Source organism: Anomalospiza imberbis, chromosome 5, assembly GCF_031753505.1.
Source record: "Anomalospiza imberbis isolate Cuckoo-Finch-1a 21T00152 chromosome 5, ASM3175350v1, whole genome shotgun sequence".
Classification (NCBI taxonomy): Eukaryota; Metazoa; Chordata; class Aves; order Passeriformes; family Viduidae; genus Anomalospiza; species Anomalospiza imberbis.
In genome coordinates this window covers 53,262,491-53,283,711 of record NC_089685.1, presented here as the reverse complement: position 1 = coordinate 53,283,711, position 21,221 = coordinate 53,262,491, and the positions used below count along the sequence as shown (strand labels likewise).

General features: G+C 44.3%; 1 protein-coding gene across 6 annotated transcripts in view; it reads right to left on the bottom strand.

The window, feature by feature from the left end:
- The window catches only part of DGKI (diacylglycerol kinase iota), a 197,241-nt gene extending 178,359 nt beyond the window's left edge, over window positions 1–18,882 (bottom strand). For 2 of the 6 annotated variants that reach the window (XM_068190841.1, XM_068190842.1), the window contains exon 1: window positions 18,469–18,862. In XM_068190841.1, coding sequence (XP_068046942.1) covers window positions 18,469–18,860 — 392 coding nt within the window. In that variant the 5' untranslated portion in view covers window positions 18,861–18,862. Of the gene's footprint in view, window positions 1–18,468 lie in introns of all 6 variants that reach the window. The other 4 variants (XM_068190844.1, XM_068190846.1, XM_068190843.1 and 1 more) reach the window with 3 other exon arrangements.
- Between the last annotated feature and the right edge of the window lie 2,339 nt (window positions 18,883–21,221).

The following is a 21,221-nucleotide window of genomic DNA, read 5'->3' as shown; positions in this document are numbered from 1 at the left end:
AGACAGCAAAGCACTGACACCACACACAAGCCCTCAGGTAATTTCTTGCCACTGAGTCCATCCCCAAGCGCGACTTTTCCATCCCCTGTCAGATGTTAATAATTCTTGTTGATGGCCCTCCTGCTAATACCTGACTGCCAGAGTGGGTCAGGGCAGGCAAAGGCAGCGAGACTTGCAGAGCCACACGGAGCCTGCCCAGCTCCAAGAGAACGTGCAAGACAAAGCAGCCAGCATGGACATTCCTGCTGCAGAAACAAGTCCGATCTTTTTCAAATCATTGCTTTACAAATCGCATACAATCAGCAACATGGAAAACGTGTGAACAAACCATTTAATGCAGTAGTTCAGATCCTGCCAGCTTGGGCACAAGAATCCTGTCTGCTTGATTTGCTCTCTTAAGTAGCACTCCCAGCTTTTATAGCACAGGCAAAAGCTTAGATGACCCATACTGAAGTATGCTAGCTCCAGAAATCCCAATTTTCTTGACAAAACCTATTCCAAACAGACAAGCCACTAAAATTTGGAGCATCCTCACAAGTGAATATATTAATTTGCATCAATATTCATTTATCTTTTACATATCGCTTCCCTCATACTTATTTTCTAAGCTAACTACAGTGGAACATTAACCCCAAGTACACATAGTTTTTCATGTTTAAATACACCAAAAAAAAGATGCAGAGAAGCAAACTGTGGAGCTTCACACCTGGAAAGGACCACATGAAACAGGAGATCTCTTGCTCATTCTAGCATTTCTCTGCATGGATGAGATTTCCTTTACAGTGCAGCATCCTGCAGTCTGCAGACCCCAGACACTTAGAGCAATATCCTTTTGGATGCATAATAGTTCCTTCAGTGCATATTTACTTTCATGCAGCCCATCATTCTTTATTTGGAGCTATATTTTTATGCACAAAACAGTAGCTTTCAGAGGAGGCAGGAGTTATTAAAAAGTTCATCTGTTCCAGCTGCTTAATCTTTACTTAAACTCATCATTAATCCTTTTTTTATGACACCATAATTGTCCCTATGGCAACCAATTATGATGTCACAAACAAGATTAGAATTTTAGATAGGGGAACGGAATTAGTTTCTCTGCCATTTGTTTAGGTCCTTAGCGGCTGTCACGCCTGATCAGATCACTGCCCAATGAGTTCAAGAGCTCTGCTCAATATCCCACCAATACAGGGCAAGGCAGACAGAAACACAGGCAGTGGCACATGCCCAGTGAAGGATGGAAAGTTGCAGTGCACAGACACTCCCTTTCCAGCCCTCCAGGTCACATTCTCAGCTCCTGAAGCAAGAAATCATTGGCAGCCCCAGTGACATTGTGGGTACTCAGTAGTCAGACTTGTTACGAATGCAATTCATTTTCCTATAAAAGCCTACTAATCCTTCTTTGGATTCTACTGAATATTCCCCTTCATTGATTTGCTGCAGCAGTGAAGTCCCTATTAAATACACACAAAACAATCGTGTATGGCAAGTAAAGAAAAAGCCCCTGAGCTCACTTGTTTCATCATTATTTCTTCTACTTATAAACCAAATAACCACCATCTGTCATCTCTCTTCCTGCAGAATAATCACAAACACACTTGAATGCCTGAAGTGATTTACCCTTCTTCAGTCCTTTTCCATTTCATCTCTACCTTTTCAGGCTCCCAAATCAAAGGAAGAAAAGACTAAAACTAATAAAGAGGTCAAATGTCACCCACCCAGGTGCCATTCAGCAAATCATCAACAGCTGGAGGTGTCACATATTCACAATAAAGATGATTTGTCCCCATTCCTTACCCCCTGCGGGTTTTGTTTGTGCCATTCTGTCGAGGTAAATGAATTGGAGTAACAGCAAATGTTAAGCTAAGTGCAAAGCTGACCAAAAAAGGGGCTGTCCCACGGAATAACATCAGGACTTGCACAGAGGCACCTGCCTCTAGCACATGATCCTTTCAGCAGCCAGGGCTGGCTTTGAACCCTTAAAGAACAATCATGAGAGACCAGCAGTCATGGGCAATCCGTACATTTTACTTTCCAGGCAATCTATTGTAGCTCACTGAAAGCACAACAAACGTGTCCCCCTAGATATACACGCCACAGAGAGGCAAGAGATTTGCTCTCATGTCCTGCACCAGGACCAAATCACAGAACAAGTGGCTCCCAGCTGCCCTTGCAGCTGGCAAAGTAGTTCATTTTCAAGATGCAGCTCACAGCATGCAAAATGGCAACATCTCTATTTGGCTGTAGAGATATTACAGCACTTCATAAAACTGACATACTTGCCAGCATCCACTAAAAGAAGTCACCACTTCCACTTCAAAGCAGAATTATATCTTGCAAAAAAACCCCAAAACAGTAACAAAAATAAAATCTAAAAAAAAAAAACAAAAAAAAAAAAAAAAAAGAAAAACCAAAAAAAAAACACTGAAAAAAACCAAAACAAACAAACAAAAAAAAAAACCACAAAAACCAAAAAAAACCTTTTTGCAAGAAAAATTCTATGTTTTGCCTTTTTTTAATTTGGAAGCATTTGTCAAACACTAACATATACATCTATTCATCCTGTTTGTAGGAAGGGTCTACATAAAAACTAATTTTAAGACTGCTTTCTTTGTACTGCCTACAGTCAATAGAGATGGGCTTTTCCAGAGGGCAGTTTGGAGCCAGAATTATGTTGGCAAAATGGTCCTCTGGAGAAGACTCTCTCACATGCTAACAACCATTGAGTAGGGGTAGTCTCCCCAGCCTGAAATTATCCTTCAGAAATAATTCCTCCTCTCCTCATACTGACTTTTTCACACATACCAGTACTCACAATTTTTCCAGAGCCAGCAGGGCGTGACACCAACCACTAAGATGTGCATGTGGGGACTGATTCATCACAACAGAGCCATTAGAAGGAAATGCATTAGTCTTAATGGCAAGAACTGCACATTCACATGGTCTCTTCCCAAGAAAGTTCTTAAATCCTGTGGGAGACATATGTCTGGAACAGCAAAACCAGTACAAGCAGACACTGTTCTGTGACTGGCAATTCAGCAATCCCTTGTCCAGACATAATTTACTATAACAAACTCTTCCTTGCTATTTCACCTCTCTCTTATATTCGTTGCCAGGCTGCAGTTACCAACACCCTTCAGTCTTACACTCCCCTTCCTTTTCTGCTGCCCAGACCAGTTGGATGGGAGCTCCTCAGTCCAGAGAGCCAAATCTCACAGAAATCTGGCCAGTACAAAATTCTCACCCTGTCGAGCTGAGCACACTGTGGTGCTCAGCAAGCAGAGCGTGGTGGGAGAGATCATTATAATCCTGCCAAGATCCAGCACCCTGGTGCCCCCTCCCTGAGAGAGAGTAATTGCTGATCCCACTGCTCCATGCTCAGAAAGGAGCAGCAGAAATGGCTAAAGAGCAGATCAACATTTCTTCAGGGAAGAAGTTGTTTCAGCTCTAACATCAGACATCACTTTCATCCTCTCTGTAAGCCAAGAATTGTTGCCAGTAAGTGACTACTCATCTTTCTACTAACCAGCTACTTCCACCAGTAGCTGCAGAGGAAGCCTTCCAGATATAGAACATTCTCAGAAGGAGAAGGAAAAAAACAACCATTAACCATACATTAATGTACATTCAGCTTTCAGACATCCCTGGAGAATGACCTCCCTCTTTAGCTAGAAAAATTTGGATGGCCACCCAATATAACTCTGATAACATGTTTTAGTCATGACATCAAGATGTTCCTGCTAGCAGTCAGAGGACAACTCATCTTCCATATTCCTTCAGTCTCTGGTAGCTCAGAAGAGGCTAAGTGTCACAGGGCTGACCAGCACTAGATGTGGTTATTGCAACACGTTTCTATCATAAAAAAATTAATCATGGCCAAGATAGTTTCACAAGTGTTACCAAATAACAACTTTGGCTTGCACTCCCATTCATTGGAAAATTTTCGTATTGCAAATCAAAACAAAATCACTTTTCTCAATAAGGGTGAAAAGAAGAACTCAGGAATTATAAAAAGAAGACCAAAGGGAATTATAATATCAAAAATTCTATATTTTACTTTTAAGATTAATATATAAATACATTGGTCAAGCTGGAAGATTTTTTTAAACAAACCTGCATCTTTCCCAGAAGATTTCAGTTGGAAAATATTACGTCAAAAATATTTTTTAAATGGGAATATTCCACTGAGAATTTTTAAGCTACCCTTCTCTACTATAGAAGACTGGAATTACAAGGCAATGCATATATTGTGGTACCTTCACAAGTGTTACTTGCTGCCCAACTTCCTTAGAATGAGTAAAAGGTCACCATTTTAAAAAACAAACATTTTTTCCCACTGCCTCTCTGTTTGAGCAGACTCTTCACAGAATGGCTTTGAAATCTCCCTTGTGTTTCAGCACACACCCCCAGCTCAGCCACATCAGGCACGAGCCCTCCAGGCTCACCTGGCTGTCCCCAACGCCTTCACCACTCCAGTCAGCCGCTGACGCACACTGTTGTGCCTGCAGCCACCCATCATGAAGATATTTTCACTGGTTTTCATTTATCCTCCTATTATTTGTGATTCCACACATAATAGAAGCTGCTTTGTCTGCCTGTGTAGTAAATTTGTCTCATTGTCTTACAACCTCGCTGTGAGAAGCTGTTAGGATTGATTCACAATAGGGCCAACATTTCCATCAAGCAAATATCATGTTCAGCACCTGACAAATTGTGACACTGTTTGCAAAGTGACTGAATCAGAAACAAAAAAGCTCCCACTGCGAGTTTGGGTAGGGGTGGCTGGGAAAGGGGCCACCGTGTAGGAAACAGGGGCTGCTGTCCAGGCACAACTCGGACACAGCAAAACCCAGGAGAACGCTTGATTTCTGGGCATGATCCTCATGGTGCAGGCAGGAGTGGGCAGGAGTGCTAACCTGCCAGGGAACTGCCTCTTGAGACAGCAAGCTGTGTCTCCTGCAGGAGAGGAATTCACATCTTTCTCTTTTTCACCCTTTGGATCAAATTGGGTGGAGTTGATTGTGGTGCCCCAGCTTTTTTCTTCCCTCTTTTCTTTCTCTCTTTATTTCACAGCCTTATTGGCTTCTTTCAAGCTTGGAAAAAATTTTGTTATAAAGTATTATGCAGTGTGCCCTAAACACAACTTTCCACCCTTCCTTTCTCTCCTTCTCTCATTTTATAATTGCCACTGACCCACTGGAAAAGCCTATCTTTGGACAGCTGGAGGATCCAAAACTCAGACTGGGTTGAAATAATCACATCCTTTTTTTATAACCTGCAGCTCCCAGTACAAACAGATGGAAGAAGCAGACACATGGAGCAGGCCCACATCCATATCCTTCAGGAGGCAGTCAGGCTCAGTTTTATAACTGATAAGATGCACAGCCACAAATTATAGTAAAATAAAATCACTGGTGGCAGAAAGGAAAGGCCATTTGGTATCTTGGCACTTCACATGTAAAATGGGATGATCTCCAATTTTCATGAAGCAAAAGACTTGAGTAATCTTAGGACAAAGGCCAAAGACTGAAAAGAAAGTGAATTACCTTCTTTTTCTGCTAAGTCAGAAGAGGGGTATAATCAGTGCGTGATGGAACCTCTCCCTGCTTCTGTCTGCACTGCACCTCTCCCTGAACAGAAAACAGCCCCTGCCAGTTAGGAAATGAGGAGGAATGAACCCAGCACTTCCAAAGCCATAGGTCAGCTCCCTTCTTCCTTCCATCTCTCTCCCCAGATTAGTCATCTCCTCTTCCCACAGAATAGCATGAGCATGAAAGGAGAGGAGCCCCCACACTCGGGCTCAGCAGCTGTGACTCACTGGACCAGGTACTAACATAAACACCAAACTCAAAATCTTTCTTCAGAAAGGAGGGAAATTGGTATTGTAAGAAGCTATTGTAAGGGCAGGAAAATGACAGCTTCAACCCATCATCTGCTGATGGCAGAATGACATTTTAATGCTTTCCTTTCTGCACTAAGGAGGTGGGGGCAAGGGGAGAAGAGTGAACTGAGCAGTCCAGGGATTAGGGAAAAAATACCATATTGCCCAACCAAGGGATCAGATTAGGCTTTCCTTTTAAATTCCCTGCTATCTGATCGCTCACATTTTCACCAGATATGAGGTCAAAATTGGAAAGAATGTATTCCTTCCTCTTGAATAGAAGACTCTAGAAGATTACATATGAGGAAATAAAATTACTTGTGTGTCATATTAAACATCTCACCCAGTTGCAGCCAGAGATAGCTCAGCCTTGTGTTCTTCATTAAAAAAAAAAAAAATTAGGAAAAATTAGCAGAATTTACTCCACTCAATCTCTTTTTCTTTTTTTAATCACATGTGAGATTTTTCTAAACATATTCTTTAAGAGGGGACCTCACACAACACTCTCTGGGTTTGTCCTGTCCCAGACAGCAATTCTTAGAGTGCTTCTGGCCTGAGACTGCCCAGAGGCTTGGATAAACATGCATAATGCTTGGCTCATGTTGTTGATGTCCATCACATCCCCGGGAGTCTGGGGTATGGACAGCAGCTTGCTCTGCACTAGAAAAGCCCAGGCTGTTCCCAGAGGGAAAGACAAGCAGTATCTCCTCTGGAAAGCAGAAAAGCTGTGCTTCTGCCAGTCCTCCCTTTGAAGAGTACCAGAACCCACCAGGCCAGACTGCCTACAGCCATCCCTGATGAAGGTTATGGTTTTTCTCCCTCTCAAATGGAATAAGGTTTGATCAGTAAGGGGATTTTTGGGGAAAGAGCTGCCACTCCTAGGCCACTAGACTGAAGGCCATCGGGGTAGCAGTTTATAAACACCATATGTAAAATCTGTGAGGGGGCATCTTAACTGCTTCATTGGCCTCAATCCAACTCGTAGCTGCCCCAGCATCACAGCCAGCATTACTCATCCTTCTCTCTGCTGAAAAAAGAGAAACAAAATGCTGCCAAGACAGAGGCCAAATAACCCGACACTCAGTAATTTTTCTGTTCGCTCTGGAACACGGCACATTTATCAAACGATGATATGGTCCATATCACACTCAAGGAAATGAAAAACGCTGTTTTGCTGTTTGCTGTCCAGGATGAATCAAGATTCACAAAGCCAAAAGAGAGTCCAGGCAAGCATCACAGCCCTACCCTATACCCAGCCCACTGGGAGCCTACTCCTGCACTGTTTGTTATGCATCAGTGGGGCTTGTCAGACACCTCTCAGCATTCCTTCAATACCTGAAAAAGCTGGAAAAAATAAAAGCTGGAAAGCTGGAGAGGGTAACTAGTGCCTCTTCCTTTTTGCCATAGGTTCATGTTGTACTGATAGAAAGAAGTCAAAAACCAGTCTCTATTCCAATTGTACCTTAAAAGAGCATGCAACTCCTCTGCAACACAGCTTACCACTGCAGGGCTTGGAAACTCCCCATATTGCAACGCTAAAGGGGAGAAGGAGGCAGCTTACGGGCAACTTGATGGCAAAGAATCAGAGATAAAGCACTATACTATAAAGCTCACACTAACCTTGGAGGCAGGAAAAAAATGTTTGAGCAACTTCAGTTACTTAAATCTAACCTTGTAGAATGTGAAACCCAGCATTCATGTAATTCGGTGTTCTTCGTTCATTGTACCACACACTGCACAGCCCCAGGAATATAAATAACACAGAGCACAGGGGTCTGGGTGAAGGCAGGGCAACAAAGGAAAATTATAGAATTAAAAGGTTAGAGAGCAACTAAAAAATAGAGAAAGAGAAATTCTCTCGTGGTAGACACTGGCCAGGGACAAAACTACCTGCTGCAAAGCCAAATGCAGTGGCCTGCAAGAGAAGTGACAGTTGCAAACTGTCAGCTGCCTGCAGAGACAAAAATGAAAAACGAGGAAGAGCTTAAGTTCTTTTCACTAATGGAAGGCCACCCACAACCAAACATGTCAGCTGCATCAGTACTGTTGCTAATTCCTTCTTCAATGTCATTTTAAATCAAGCTAAAACCTGGAGGTGACTACAGTGCCAGAAGCAAAGATTCCTACAAGCACAAGCAGCTGGCAAGGCCCTGGTACTGGATATCCCTTGAGGCAGTAACATCAAAGGCACTTATCTTTTGTTTCCTATCTACATGAGGGTTTTTTAAAATGCGAATTCTCTCAGTGTCTCAACTTACAAGTAACCTCAAAACTCACAATGAAACTCTATTCACATCTTTGGCATTTCACTTACTTTCACAAGAGAGTCCATTGCCCTCTAGGGCTCCATCTCAAAACCATACATCAGGCTACCATCAGCAATTAGTAATGAAGGACCTGGCCTAGCATGCACCTTCACATGGCATTTCACTGCCTTCAGAGCACCTGCAGGATGCAATGCTCCAGGAGGAATGAACCTCGATATGTTTTCACAACAAAAGGATATACTCCTGGGATCACTCACTAATTGGATAAAAGCATCAGAACCACCCCATTGTCATCCCTAGAGGAAACTCATTAGCAACCTAATGAAATAAAGTGATGACAGGAAGGTATTTTCTCATCATCTTTTAATGCTAACGGGCTTTAAAGCTATTTTGCTTCCTCATCCTCTCCTGTGGTGCCCAGAAACCCCATGGCACCTCTCAGAGCATCACAGGCAGTCCCCTCTCCTGCATATTACACAACATCAGGGAGCAGTTTCAGAGCACAGAGGGATTCTAGGGTGTTCGACTCACCATCTTTGATGAATCTGTGCAATTGAAGCTTAATCCCTGCTCCACTTGGAAAATGCTCCCCAGTGGGTCAAGCTTCCTGATGAGTCATACAATTTAGAAGAAATATAACCTGACTACTAAGGACTTTCGTGTTTGGTTTTATGACAGGCAAAACTCATGAACATTTAAAAGTAATGAGAAATATTGAAACAAATTTTACAATTTTAAAATGCTTTCAAGTTGGTGAAATTATAAATACAGAAGCGAGTTCTACATAAGCATAGTGCTTCTAATTATTATGTCTCTATTAAACATGATAATTTTTTACTCCTTCTCTAAAAAGCATCAGCTCATACCCCCAAACACTTCTGTATCATATAGCCTTAATATGCACATATTTTAGATGTACATATTAAACACAAACTCCTTAGTAACAGCGAGGGAGGAATGGATAATTTTGAATAAATCTGAAAAGGATATTAGAAAGCAAGACAAAGTATTCACCCACCACATTTCCACTACCCACACCTCGGACCACTAACCACCTTCCTCCAAGTCCCTGGACATAGAAAAAGAGCTCACATCTCTCCTCCAAGAGCTCTTGCACGGAGTCAGACCACCAAAAGCATCAAAACCATTTATCTCTGCAATGCATCTGTAGCCCAGCTGAGGTTACAGGGCTGCCAGCTGCACCACTGCCACTGCCAATAAGTGACCTCGTTGCTGGTGGTTCACACCTTATTGGCAGAGGGAAGGGCATCCTGCATTTTCTCATCTCTCTTGTTTAGCTCCAGGAGGAGCAATGAAGTGCTCAATTATACCTCAATCCCAAGTACAATTAGACACCTCCCTTCTCTCTGACTGCATGGCTATTTGGCTACAGCAATGGGGATTAGTGTTAGATAGTCATAGGGCTGGTGAGCTGGAAGTCTTTATAGGTAGACTTTAATGCTATAACTCCCCCACCCAAAAAAAAAAATTGCATGAACCAAATCATGAAATATCACTTTCCCATTAGGAACTGTAAGTTTTGAACCTAGCTAAGCTTTCAAACAGCTGTTAAATGGAAAGGGATGCTGGCAGTGCCATTCAGAGCTGCATTGGAATGGAAATCCAGAACTGAAAGATTCAGGACCTCATTACCAAGGTTTTCCTAGCACAAGTGTTTCAAACTACCAAGCTTCCTCAAAAATGCAGTATAGATAGGTATTAGGAAATACCAGGCTCAATTCCAGAGCACAGATAAAGTCAGCTCTGCACCTGCTTTCTTTGCCATGAACACAGTAGTTAGTGATAATTCCTTCCTCAGAACCACCTAACAAATCCTTCCCTTTTCCCTCAGCCTCTCCCCCAACTTTATGCTAAGCCATTTCACTAAATTAACTGGAGGTGTTGAGACATTCAGAAGAAACACTTAGTGCCCTGTGGCAACCTCAGGCTACAGAAGACCTTTAAAAATAAACCCTCCCACTTGCTCAATGAAATAAGTCAGAGGCAAAGCTTCACAGAAACAAAGAATGCTTTGGTTTGAAAAGGATCTTACAAATCGTCTTGATCCAACACCTCATCCATAGGCTGAGACAATTTCCACTATCCCAGGTTGCTCAGAGCCCCTTCCAACCTGGCCTTGGACACTTCCAGAGATGGGGCATGCACAGCTTCTCAGAGCAACCTGTTCCAGTGCCTCACTACCCTTGTAGGAAAGAATTTCTTCCTAATATCTAAACCCATCTTTTTTCAGCTTACAGCCATTATCCCTTGTTCTGTCACCGCATGCTTTTATAAAAAGTTCCTCTCCAGCTTTCCTGCAGGCCCCTTTTAGGTATATTTGGGTATATTATTCTCCAAGCAAGATCAAATTATAATATTCATGCACAGCTGTCCTCTGCCTCTCCCCCAGCCTTCAGGTTTTCTCTGAAAGTTGCAGTTTCAATCCTTTTCTCTTCCAGTCTCTTTTTGGCCTGGATGAGAGGTCTTGCTCTAAGCACTAGAGTTGAAGATCTGTTCCCACTTTGTCCCAGAGACTCCATCTGCACTCGAAAATAAGTCTCTATGTTTCTTTCCCTCTGTTTCTCAAAGTGTATCTACAAAAATTCAGGCCCTACACTGCCTGTGTTATGGATTGTAACAGATTACAGCCCTACAGGTGGAAAAAGCTGAGACAACATCCAATGGACAAGAATTACACTTTTAATTTGAGGTAAGGCTCTGACCAGCACACTAGATATTTTTGGAGTCTAAAACCAAACAGCCTCTTCCTTGACACTACATAGTCTCCTACTTTGTTTGTGGATCTCTTCTGCAGACTAAGATGGGGGACTGTGGTCTTTTGTAAGTGAAAAAACTCTGATGAAATTTAAGCTTGAAAAACCACTTTTTTTTTCCTAATCACATTCATGCCAAGCCCAGGGTTTTCCTCAGAGACCAATTCAAGCACTGACTGGACTAGTTTGTCCTAGTATGTGGCACACAGCAGCCAACCCATTAGACAAGGTGGTGCTAGTGTGAGGCTGCACACACCTTAATCTTCATGGACAAAATCCTCCCTGAATTCCTTTATAGGCAAAACACAAGTTTCCAGGTAGGAAAAAAAAAAAGGCTTTACTAGCTGGCTGAGAGGCAATCAACTTCCCTGCTGGCAGCATGAACAGGGCTGCACATGCATCAGCAGCAGCCTCACCAGGAGCTCAGCATCCCCAGAGAAAGGGTAACGGGAGAATCCAGGGGCTGTCACAACATGGCATCAGAGAAGCAGCTGCACACAGCACATCCATACCCAGAGACAGAGACAGAAATGAGAAGTGAAACCAGAGAGATGTGGGGGCTTTTAAAGAGAGAGAAATGTGCCTAAAAGCCTGGGACACAGCTATAGGCACTGCCCTTTCCATCAGACCTATGGCCTTTGCCATGAGCAAGCACATTAATGTTTTGCATGCATAAATACACATTACCTTAGAGAAAAGGACAGAAAAAGGCTGAAAACTGAATACACTGGAATTAGCAACATAATGACATCCCTTCATCTTTTTCCCTGGATATTTATAAAGAGCATGCACTAAGGCCCACAAGCACACAGCACACTGTGGTATTCATTTCTCAGCCCACAGAGGGCCCAGCAAATTTTTGGTGAAAGCACAGAGGGTTTTACCATATGATTGCAACTTTTAAAACACACAGCAAAGTCCTTCATGCTCATGTCCCACCATAAATACTTTTCACACCGAAGGGACATCACTTTGGCCACACACAGCCACCAAATACCCAGCACTAACCCACAAAGAGGCCCCTCTAGTCTCCCTGCACACACATGGGCTTCTCTTAACACTTTTTTCAGATATATCCCATCCCACACCACTTTTCTTTGCTAAGAAAAACAAATCATAGAATCATTCAAAAACTAAAAGAAGCAGGAGAAAAAAATGTCCCCAGGCCAACACTGGACATGTGGGTGAGCATGTCAAGTATACTTGAGTTCATGCATTACTTCCACTTACAAAGAGCTTTTAAAGAATCAAAACAAGAACTTTGCAAAGCGAGACAAAAAAAGATCTCCAAATTCCTACATACAATTTATTCTAAGGCAAAGTTTCTCACTGACAGTTCTGTAACTAGAAGTAGATTCAAAGATCTGAGGCTGCCATTCCTGACCATTTTATTTTCCTTAACATCTGTGAAATCTTTTGTCTGACTGTCTTGTGTCTATCTCATGCACAGGCTCTGCTGCATGTACCATAAACCAACAGGAAGAGCACAGAAGATTGCTGCCTATACATATCTCCTTCCCAAAACCTCTGCCAAGTTACCAAATTTTAAAAAAAGAAAAAATTAAAAACAGAACACCCAAACAATCAAAAAAAAAAAAAAAAAAAAAAAAAAAAAAAAAAAAAAAACAAATCTATCAAAATTCTGGTGAGGCTTCAAGAAGATAATTTCATCAGCCCCATGGCTGACTCGGGAGAGAAGAACTGACTACCTGCTCATTTATTCCAAAGGACTAGAGAGAGCAAAATCAGTTTTCCACTTCATCAAAGTTATGTGGCACCTGATTCAGCACTTTTTACACAATGAAATTTTCCACCTGCAGGGCAATCCGAGTGTACAGGTCCGTGCCTGTGCTACACAACAGCTTCATTATGTGCTCGCAGAGGCTCACCCTCTCGGATCACTGATGCACTTATCTCATTTTGACAATGTACATAATTCCATTGCAGCTCATGTGTCATTTTAGTCAGAGTTACCACTCACAACATCTCTTTTGTGAGGTGCTGCTAAGCCCAGATACAGAAGGGAGAAGGTCAGACACGCTCTAAATTCAAAGACAGTCCCTTTACTTTGTGCTGCATGGAGTCATTGATGGCCAGACTGGCAGCCACATCTCAGTGTCAGGAGGGAACCTTAAATGTCAACTTGATTTTCCTGTGTTAGGATTCTTCTTTCTGACTATCCCAGCATTTTTCTGCATTTTGCTGCAGCACAGAGTTTCCAGCTCAAAGCTTTATAAATCAAATAGCTTCATGAAGGCCCCCTCATGTACCAAAAACATCCAGTCATCTGCTTTGGGAGGAAACAAAAAAATGGTGATGGAAGTCTTGGGTGACAAAGTAAATTGAGTTACTGTTACATGAGTGGGTGGTAAGAAGACTGCACAGTACCTACCCACAACTCCTAACAAAGACAGTTGCATGCAGATCCTCCGAGATTAGGCCAGAGAGTGAGAATTAATTCCTTGACATTTGGTAGAAAATAAAAACCCATCCATCATTTTCATGCAGAGTAGCTGCACTCATTTATAACATTAGAATGTGTTAAGATTCAAAGAAAGTTAGGCAAAATAAAACACAATCAAAAGATCAAAGGCTTGTGTTGGGTGTTTTCATTTTTACAAATGTCATTCAGCTTAAGTTATTTATAATACTTCACAGTACACTAGTGAATGCTGTCACATTTCATAAAACAATTAAGCCTTAGTAATAGGAGACACCTCTATTATCCTGTCTATATTTAATATTTACTGGGAAGTGAAGTGTGTCTTATGACTGTTATCATGTCTGAAAACAAAAGAACAAAAAAATGAGGATGTTTCCAAGTTTACATTTCTACTTTAGCCCCCATCTGAAGTCTCAGGTACTTAAATGCTCATCAACAGTGACAGGGTTTGTTTAATAAGGATTTCCCAGAATTTCCTTGCCATAACTTTTTCCCCTTCAAACGCAGTGACAAAACCACCTCTAATTATAACTCCTGTTACTTACTGCCACAGCAGACAAGCAGTTCTTGCTGATGGTGCAGGGGGAGCGGCCAGCTCGATTCTTGGCTTCTGCTCTCAGAGAAAGGGTCGGGAAAGCACACAAGGCACATCCCAAACAGATTCATTTGGCAAGCGGGGGGAGAAACTTCAGCCAAGGAAACTCAAACCACCTACTTGAGGTGGTGCCCGTTCACAGTGACTCATTCCTCCAGGAGTGGAGCTGGGTGGCCAGGGGAGCTAAGGAAAGCAGAGCCTCCAACCTCCTCATTACCAAAAGAGCAGTGCACGATTCCCTGCTGGAATTCCCTGTCTGGCCAAAGACAAGGCACGAGCACTGAGACGCTGCCAAGACGCTGCCAATTAGCGGCACAGGACTCAGAGGGTTCATTACAGCCCCACATTTGGAAATTCCTGGCTCAAGGAGGACCAAACTTCTAAAGCCTGCCACCCACTGCCTCAGTCAGGATTTCTCACCCTGGTCAAAATGAAACTGCATTTCTCTAGGAAAACTACTCTCTTGTGACAAGTGTTTGCCAAACATCACTTGAGCTCTCACAAGAGGGACATTAAAAATTACAACTTTATTTTTATTTCCAATGCCACTAATCAAGATTCCCTAAAATTCTAAATAATAATTAATTAAGAAAACAAAAACCATTTGCTCTATTGATTGTTTCTAGTTAGCTTGCTCTTTAGGTTGTGTTGTTTTGATTTTTAGGGATGATCTTTTGTTTGGTTGGGGTTTTTATTCATTTATTTATTACTTTTACTATTTCTCTAAGCTTAATTAAATGACAAGACTATTTCAGATTAGATTTTGGAGGTGCAAATACTTGCAGGAAACTCCCAGATAATGCTTTATTTTCCAGGCTTCCTCTTACCTTAGTTTTTTATTGTATATTTATTGTATTTTCTTACTAAGAATCCATCTTTGGTATAATCTGAATTTCTCTTTATATCAAGAATTACTTCAGGAAAGCAACTTTAACCTCTACCAAATCTAAAAGACACCACAAGGTTCCTCACAAACTTTGCAATGACAAAATAATAAAAATTAAAGGGAAAAAAAATTACCTCACAGCTTTCTGTTCCAATATCTTGTAAATATTCTGCTGGGTCTAGAAATGTATGGGGTAAATACTATTCTGAGAACCAAACTGTAAAAAGCATTTCTCTCTGGCAGATGTACATATTTAATTCACTTTTCAGTTTTCATTTGCCAATCTTTTCACAGCAGGCGGGAAACTGAACTTTTGGTTTTATCAGTTTATTAAAAAAAAATATTTCATTTTGTGAGCCAATATTTCAGATTTTTAGCAGAAGAGCCAAAACATCATTAAGATATTTAACTCCATATCTTCAGGGTAAAAAATAAATTAGGGCTAAGAATTGCTGCTTAGCTGTTGGCATCCTGATATCAGCATCCAACCATCATGTGGGTCGGCCTCGTTTAAGAGATGAAAAGGAGATTTCTCCCTGAAAAGGGAGATGTCTCTGGCTGTCGCTCGCTCTGCACAGTGACAGGCGCTGCAAGAGACCCTTCAGCAAGGGATCGAAGGTTCTGTTTGCAGCCCGCCATCCTTCCCCGGCTGATCCCGGTCCCGGCGGGCAGGACCGGCACTGGGGGCGAAGGAAGATGCGCTCAAGGGGTCTTGGAGCGCACGGACACGGGAACAGCCCCACTCTGAAGCCATTAACTCCTGCAAAACACGGGAGAGTGGCACATCCCCACCGTGCCACCGTGTGTCCCCAGTTAGAGCACAGCGAGCACAGATCTGCTCCGAGCCGAGCTCCTGGGTGCCCAACGAGCTCTGCGGACTGCCAGGGGCAAGGTGGATATGGCTGGGAGCATGGCAAGGTCGTGGGAGTTCTCAAACTCCCCACGAGGCATACCTGTGTTATTTAAAGCAAGTTTTTCCTCCTGCTGGTTTGACGGGGGGACAAACATGCCTACGTGGGTATTCGCTACACAAAATCATGACATATTTAATACAGCAGCTTCTGCATTTCAAGCTATAGGCCACATTGGTACAAAACATTGATTTCTGAATATGTTACTCATAGTTTTGGTACATTTCTAGAGAAATTAACAAGTTATTTGCATGCAATAACAAAGTCAGCTAATTAGAGATGAGGATATTTGCTGTTTAACAACAAATTAAAAAAGAAGATCATACTTTAAGCCCAGACTCAGGCAAACTACAGTTTAATAACACTGGTACAGCAGTAGTTTTTCTTCCTTTTTTCCCCTGTAACAATACCCTGACCTCCCATTTCACTCCTTCGACCGCCACCAATAGATTTATTATTTTATATGCATTTTCATGCACCTTTATTATTTTAAGCAAGTTCCAGCTGTTGGGGTTTTTTCCTGAATGTATAAAAACAGCTCTACAGGTGTGTATGGCAATGTAATGCACCTGCATAGAGAGCCCTAAATGAGCTGTTTGAAAGGCTCTATGAAGCTTGAATAATTTCTATTGTGCCAGTGGGTAAGGGAGTCCAAGTGCCAATGTAAATAGGCTTTCCTGGACCTAATATAGCCATTTACATTTGCAAATGTATTTCAGCACCATAATTTACTGAGGGAAATGGTAGCAATTTAAAGAGACTGGGGTTGCAGGGTGTGGAGAACTCACTGGAGGTCCACTGTGGAAGTTTTATACTCTTCTATCTATCCAGATTGTTCTCATTATGGATAAATGATAAAGTGTAGGAAATCTGTAGGAAACCAGCCATAAATGAGGAAAGGTGTGGAAATCCACGGGTGCAAAGAAAATGCACTTTCTTGCACCCTCAAGTCAAGTAGAACGACTGATATGCATCAAGAGATACTTAAGAAAAGGCTTTCAAAGTTCAGGAGTTGTTATATGCTTGCATAGACAAAGGAGGGGAGAAGGAGGAAAAGAAAACCCTACATTTCCTCCTAAAAGCATCTAATATAAAACCCTTACAAATATTGACCATACAGAAAACTTCAAGAATACCCACAATTTTAACACATTTCTCAACAACCTAGACATCAGAACACAAGAAACAGATTTTACTATCTCCTCTTCCCTACCACCATGCCACCCCCCAAAAAGGCAGAAGACTTATTGCAAACTCCTTTCTTTCTGTCCCAAGAGCAAACCTGTCTTGTTAGCAGCCACTTTGTTTCAGCAGCTCACCTCAGACTTTGCCTTTACCTGCAACGGATTTGCCCCTAAATGGCACAAGCTAAGAGAATTGTCAGGGTAGAGCTGCAGAAGTACCAAGAGCTGACTGATGCAATGTTTGTTTCAGAGGTATTCAGTAAGTTTTCATTTTCACATCGCTCACCTTACTGAGTCTAGGATGAATCATCCCAAACTTCACACACTGCTGGGACCATCAGCCTTGATGGGGAATGTCTCTCTGCACACATCAAGTATTATATAAAACTTCAGCTATGAAGAGTGTTTAATTACATCATCTTTAAGCCCTGCCACATGCAGAGCTTAGACCAGCTCCTAAGTTATCCCAGCTGTAAATTGACAGCACATTAAGCATCCCCATGGCTGGGGAGAGTCTTCAGCTAATTTACCTGTGGCTAGAGACACCCTTTTCTTGCAGGGACAACAGCTCTGTGTTTTCTGTCCTCCCAGCTGAGAGGGCTCATCCCTAAGCACACTAGAACATTAGTTAGTGATAGTGTGCTGCCTCCACAGGGGCTCTGCAACTAGAATTAGGTAAGACTCAAAAACTTTTTGGCATAGACCTTCTCAGACAGCAATCCGTTTTGGCAGATGCTGGCAATTAGCAGCTCCTAGCTGGTAACAGAAGAGCAGACAAGCCCCAGCGACTGCCCCTTCACGCAGGTGTATTTACAAGAGGAACAAAAACATTTATTTGACATCAGACACATGAAGCAAACGCATAGCCATAAAAACAGAAGACCCTGATTATGAAAGCGACGTCCTGCTCAGGCCACAGCAGGGCAAGTGGCACCCGGTGGCTGCCTGCTGGTGGCCCCCAGCCCGCAGCCACGCGTGGGGTGCCGGGCACAGCAGCCCCCCTATCTTATCACCCGCTGGGGCTTATGCAAAGGCGAGCGGCGCGGGTGGGGAGCAGGGAGGGAGGGGACACTGCACTCCGGGAGAAATCCCATCTCGGGAGCAGCGGTGCCGCCAGAAAGGCTTTTCCCATTCCCTAAAGGAGCGTTTGGAGGCGCCGGGATCACGGGCGGCTGTGTTTTCACTGAAAAGGGCAAGCCCTAATCCCTAACCAGTCGGACAAGAGCCCCGACTCTGGCTCGGAGTAACTCTGAAGTTCACCCACATTCCCCGTCACGCTCCCCATCTCCCCTGGCGCTGCCGCGCCGGAGGAGCGCCCTAAACCTGACAGCAGCAGCAGGGCTGAGAGCCGCTCGCTCGCTAGCTTAAGGGAATGCAGATCTGGGAGAGCTTTCAGACTTCGGAACGAAGAAGCAGCCCTTTAGGTGCCAGGCGTGTCCGGCGGTGCTGCGGCCAGGCAGCGGCGTGAGGACAGCACCGCCGGACCCGCCTGCCCACCCACCGAGAGGCGCCCGCCCGGCCGGCACCCACCTGTAGGACACCTGCTTCCTGAAGGTGAGGCTCCGCAGCTTCTCCTCCAGCGACTCGTCCGCCGCTGACAGCCCCTGCTCCTCCGGGATCCCGGCGGCGCCCGCCGCCTCCCCGCCACCCTCGGCCCCCCGGCAGCCGCCGCCGCCGCCCGCCGCCCCCGTCTCCTCCCCGCCGGCCGCGGCGGGGGGGTTCATTGCGGCGGGGCAGCGGGGCCGAGAAGGAGGAGGAGGCGGGGGCAGGGGAGGGCCGGCCGGCGGCTGCAGGCGCTGGGGGGCGGCGGCGGCCGGGGGACCGCAGCTCCCGGGGCCGCGGGGCGCGCTGCGAGCCGCGGCGGCTGCAAATGGCAGCGCGACCGCGCAGCATCCATCGGCGGCCGCACTGCAGCGGGGCATTGTGGGAAACTCCTGGCCGGCCACGCCCGCCGCCACGCCCCGCCGGCCGCCGGCCAATGGCAGCGCCGCGCCCCCGCGGCCGCGCCCGGCTGCGCCCCGCCCCGCGGCCGCGCCCCGCGGCCCCCGGCAAACACCTTCCCGAGCCAGCACAGGTGCCCCGCGGCACCCAGCGCTGCCCTCGTCTTCTTACACCCGCGCTTGCTCGTCTGCCGATTGCTTCCAATCTGTTCCCCCGGTGATCTCAGTTTGGTGCGCTCAGAATCAAAGCCCCCAGCGGCAAAGACGTCTTCTGACAAGCATCACGGTGCCCCTTCGTAAAGTTACTGTACTCTCACCTTGTTCCTAGCTTCTCCCTTTTCTTCATTAGGGGACACTAAGGAAAACTTCAGAGGAAAGCGTCAGCATGTTTCAGCACAAGAGCTGACAGTGACAATAAGATTAAAAAGTACAGAAAAGGTTGAGGTCTGTAGCTATACAGAATTTATTGCAGGAATTATGCACAGACAGTGCTTTGTTTTCTGTATGCAAAAGTTCCCTGAGGTAATGCAATCCAAAATAGAAAGACATAAAATAAATAAATAAAAAAGCCCCATGAACAATTATGCTCTACGGAAAAAGCAAACCCTACAGGAAGAGATTTCAGAAACTCCTGTACTACCTAAGCAGCCTTGCCTCTTCTGTTTGAACCCTGTGGCAATCAGGCTCATGACAGTCAACAGATTCCTTACACCTGATCCTCACTCCTTTCCAATACCATTCCCAGATTACTTTTAATTACTAGTGAAGCACATAAAGCTTAATATAGCAATGTGGAACCCTTGCTTATTAGAAGCAAAACTAAGGTTCTTATGCAGGACTGTAAAAGGAAGGTCTGGATGCTCCTCTGAGATGTGTGCAGAGACATCTACAAACCAGCATGGAGCTCTACTGGAACCACTGGTCTTTTTCCACTGAGAGCTGGGATCTCAGCTGGAAAGTCTCTGGTTAACTTCCAGGGAAATCAGCAGCAAATGTTGCTTGTGAAAGCATTCAGTCTAAGATCATGTGACTTTTTTTTTTTTTTTTTTTTTTTTTTTTTTTTTTTAGAACCAAACTAAACCTTCTTGGGGAGGACCTGTCAAAGAGCAGTTCAGAGCCAGCCCAAAGTCAGCTTCAAGGATGGGGAGTGGCACCATAAGTCCCTCTCTTATCAGTGCTGTCTTTGAAGTTCTGCCATTGGTGAGAATCGTGTGGCCCGTTGCTATGAGAAGATGCCAATGACATGTGCTAAAAAACCTGTAACTGCAAATTAATTTTGCACTTGGAGAGCAGAACACTGTGCATCATCTCACAGCTTCATTCTCCCAGCCTTTGGTCCACATGAGAACAGCTCTGTGGCCTGTGCCCCAGCTAATGGCTCCACCTCCCCCAGAGCATCTGGAGCAAAGCCTAACAACTAATCATGATTTCCTACCCCCTCTCCAGGGAACATCCATGCCACTGAGCCACCTCCTTCAGCACAAGCCCTCCTGTAGCTCCTGCTTGTCAATAACCCTTTTATCCACATGACCAAATTTACACTCTGCTCCAGGATTACCTATTTCTCCTCTGAATGCTGCAATTTGCATGACTCATTTGCAACATGAAGAGCTAAATTGACTTCCTTTGCCTTTTTTCTGAATATGAGCAATTATGAGAGAGTCTGAGGCTCGTGAGGGAAAGCCCTGCTTACGCTATTACACCTGTGGTGCAGCTGTCAGTCCCTGTGGGTACAGGAAGGCAGCAGCAGCAGAAACTTTGTAGGAGTATCACGTTTGCTCCAAGGTGTGGCTGCAGACATACCACTGGGCCAGGAGGGAAAGGATGAGCACAAAAATAGATTTTTAGCAGGTTTTGCCAGTATCTGGGATTATCATGCTAGCAAAAAATCCGAATTCCCAGGTCTGGGTTCTCATCTCTTAAGCGCTGTCAGGTTAAATGGGGCACCTCACGCCACTCCGTGGTGCCTCCCCTGATTGTCTGGGAGAGCTGACAAGGTTCAGCAGGTGGGGAGCTCTTTTTCCTGGGTGGAAACTTCTCACCATACTGCATGCCATGAATAGCAGAGTGGATGGTGGGAATGAGAGAGAAACTGCAGTGAAAGGAGGGATTTCAGCCTTTTGGAGTAAAGCCAAGGGAAGGTTTATTCCATTACTCACATGCCTGTAAAATCCCATTTTGAACACTCCAGTGTGCACAGACTGTGTGCACTGCAGTAAGTTTTATTCTGAACGGGAGGGACTGAAAATTCTTTTTCTAATAGAAAAGAGATGGATATATTAAAAGGGGGATTGGGGAAGAAAAGTATGAGGCAACCTTACTTTTTCAGTGTGCCAGGCTAGC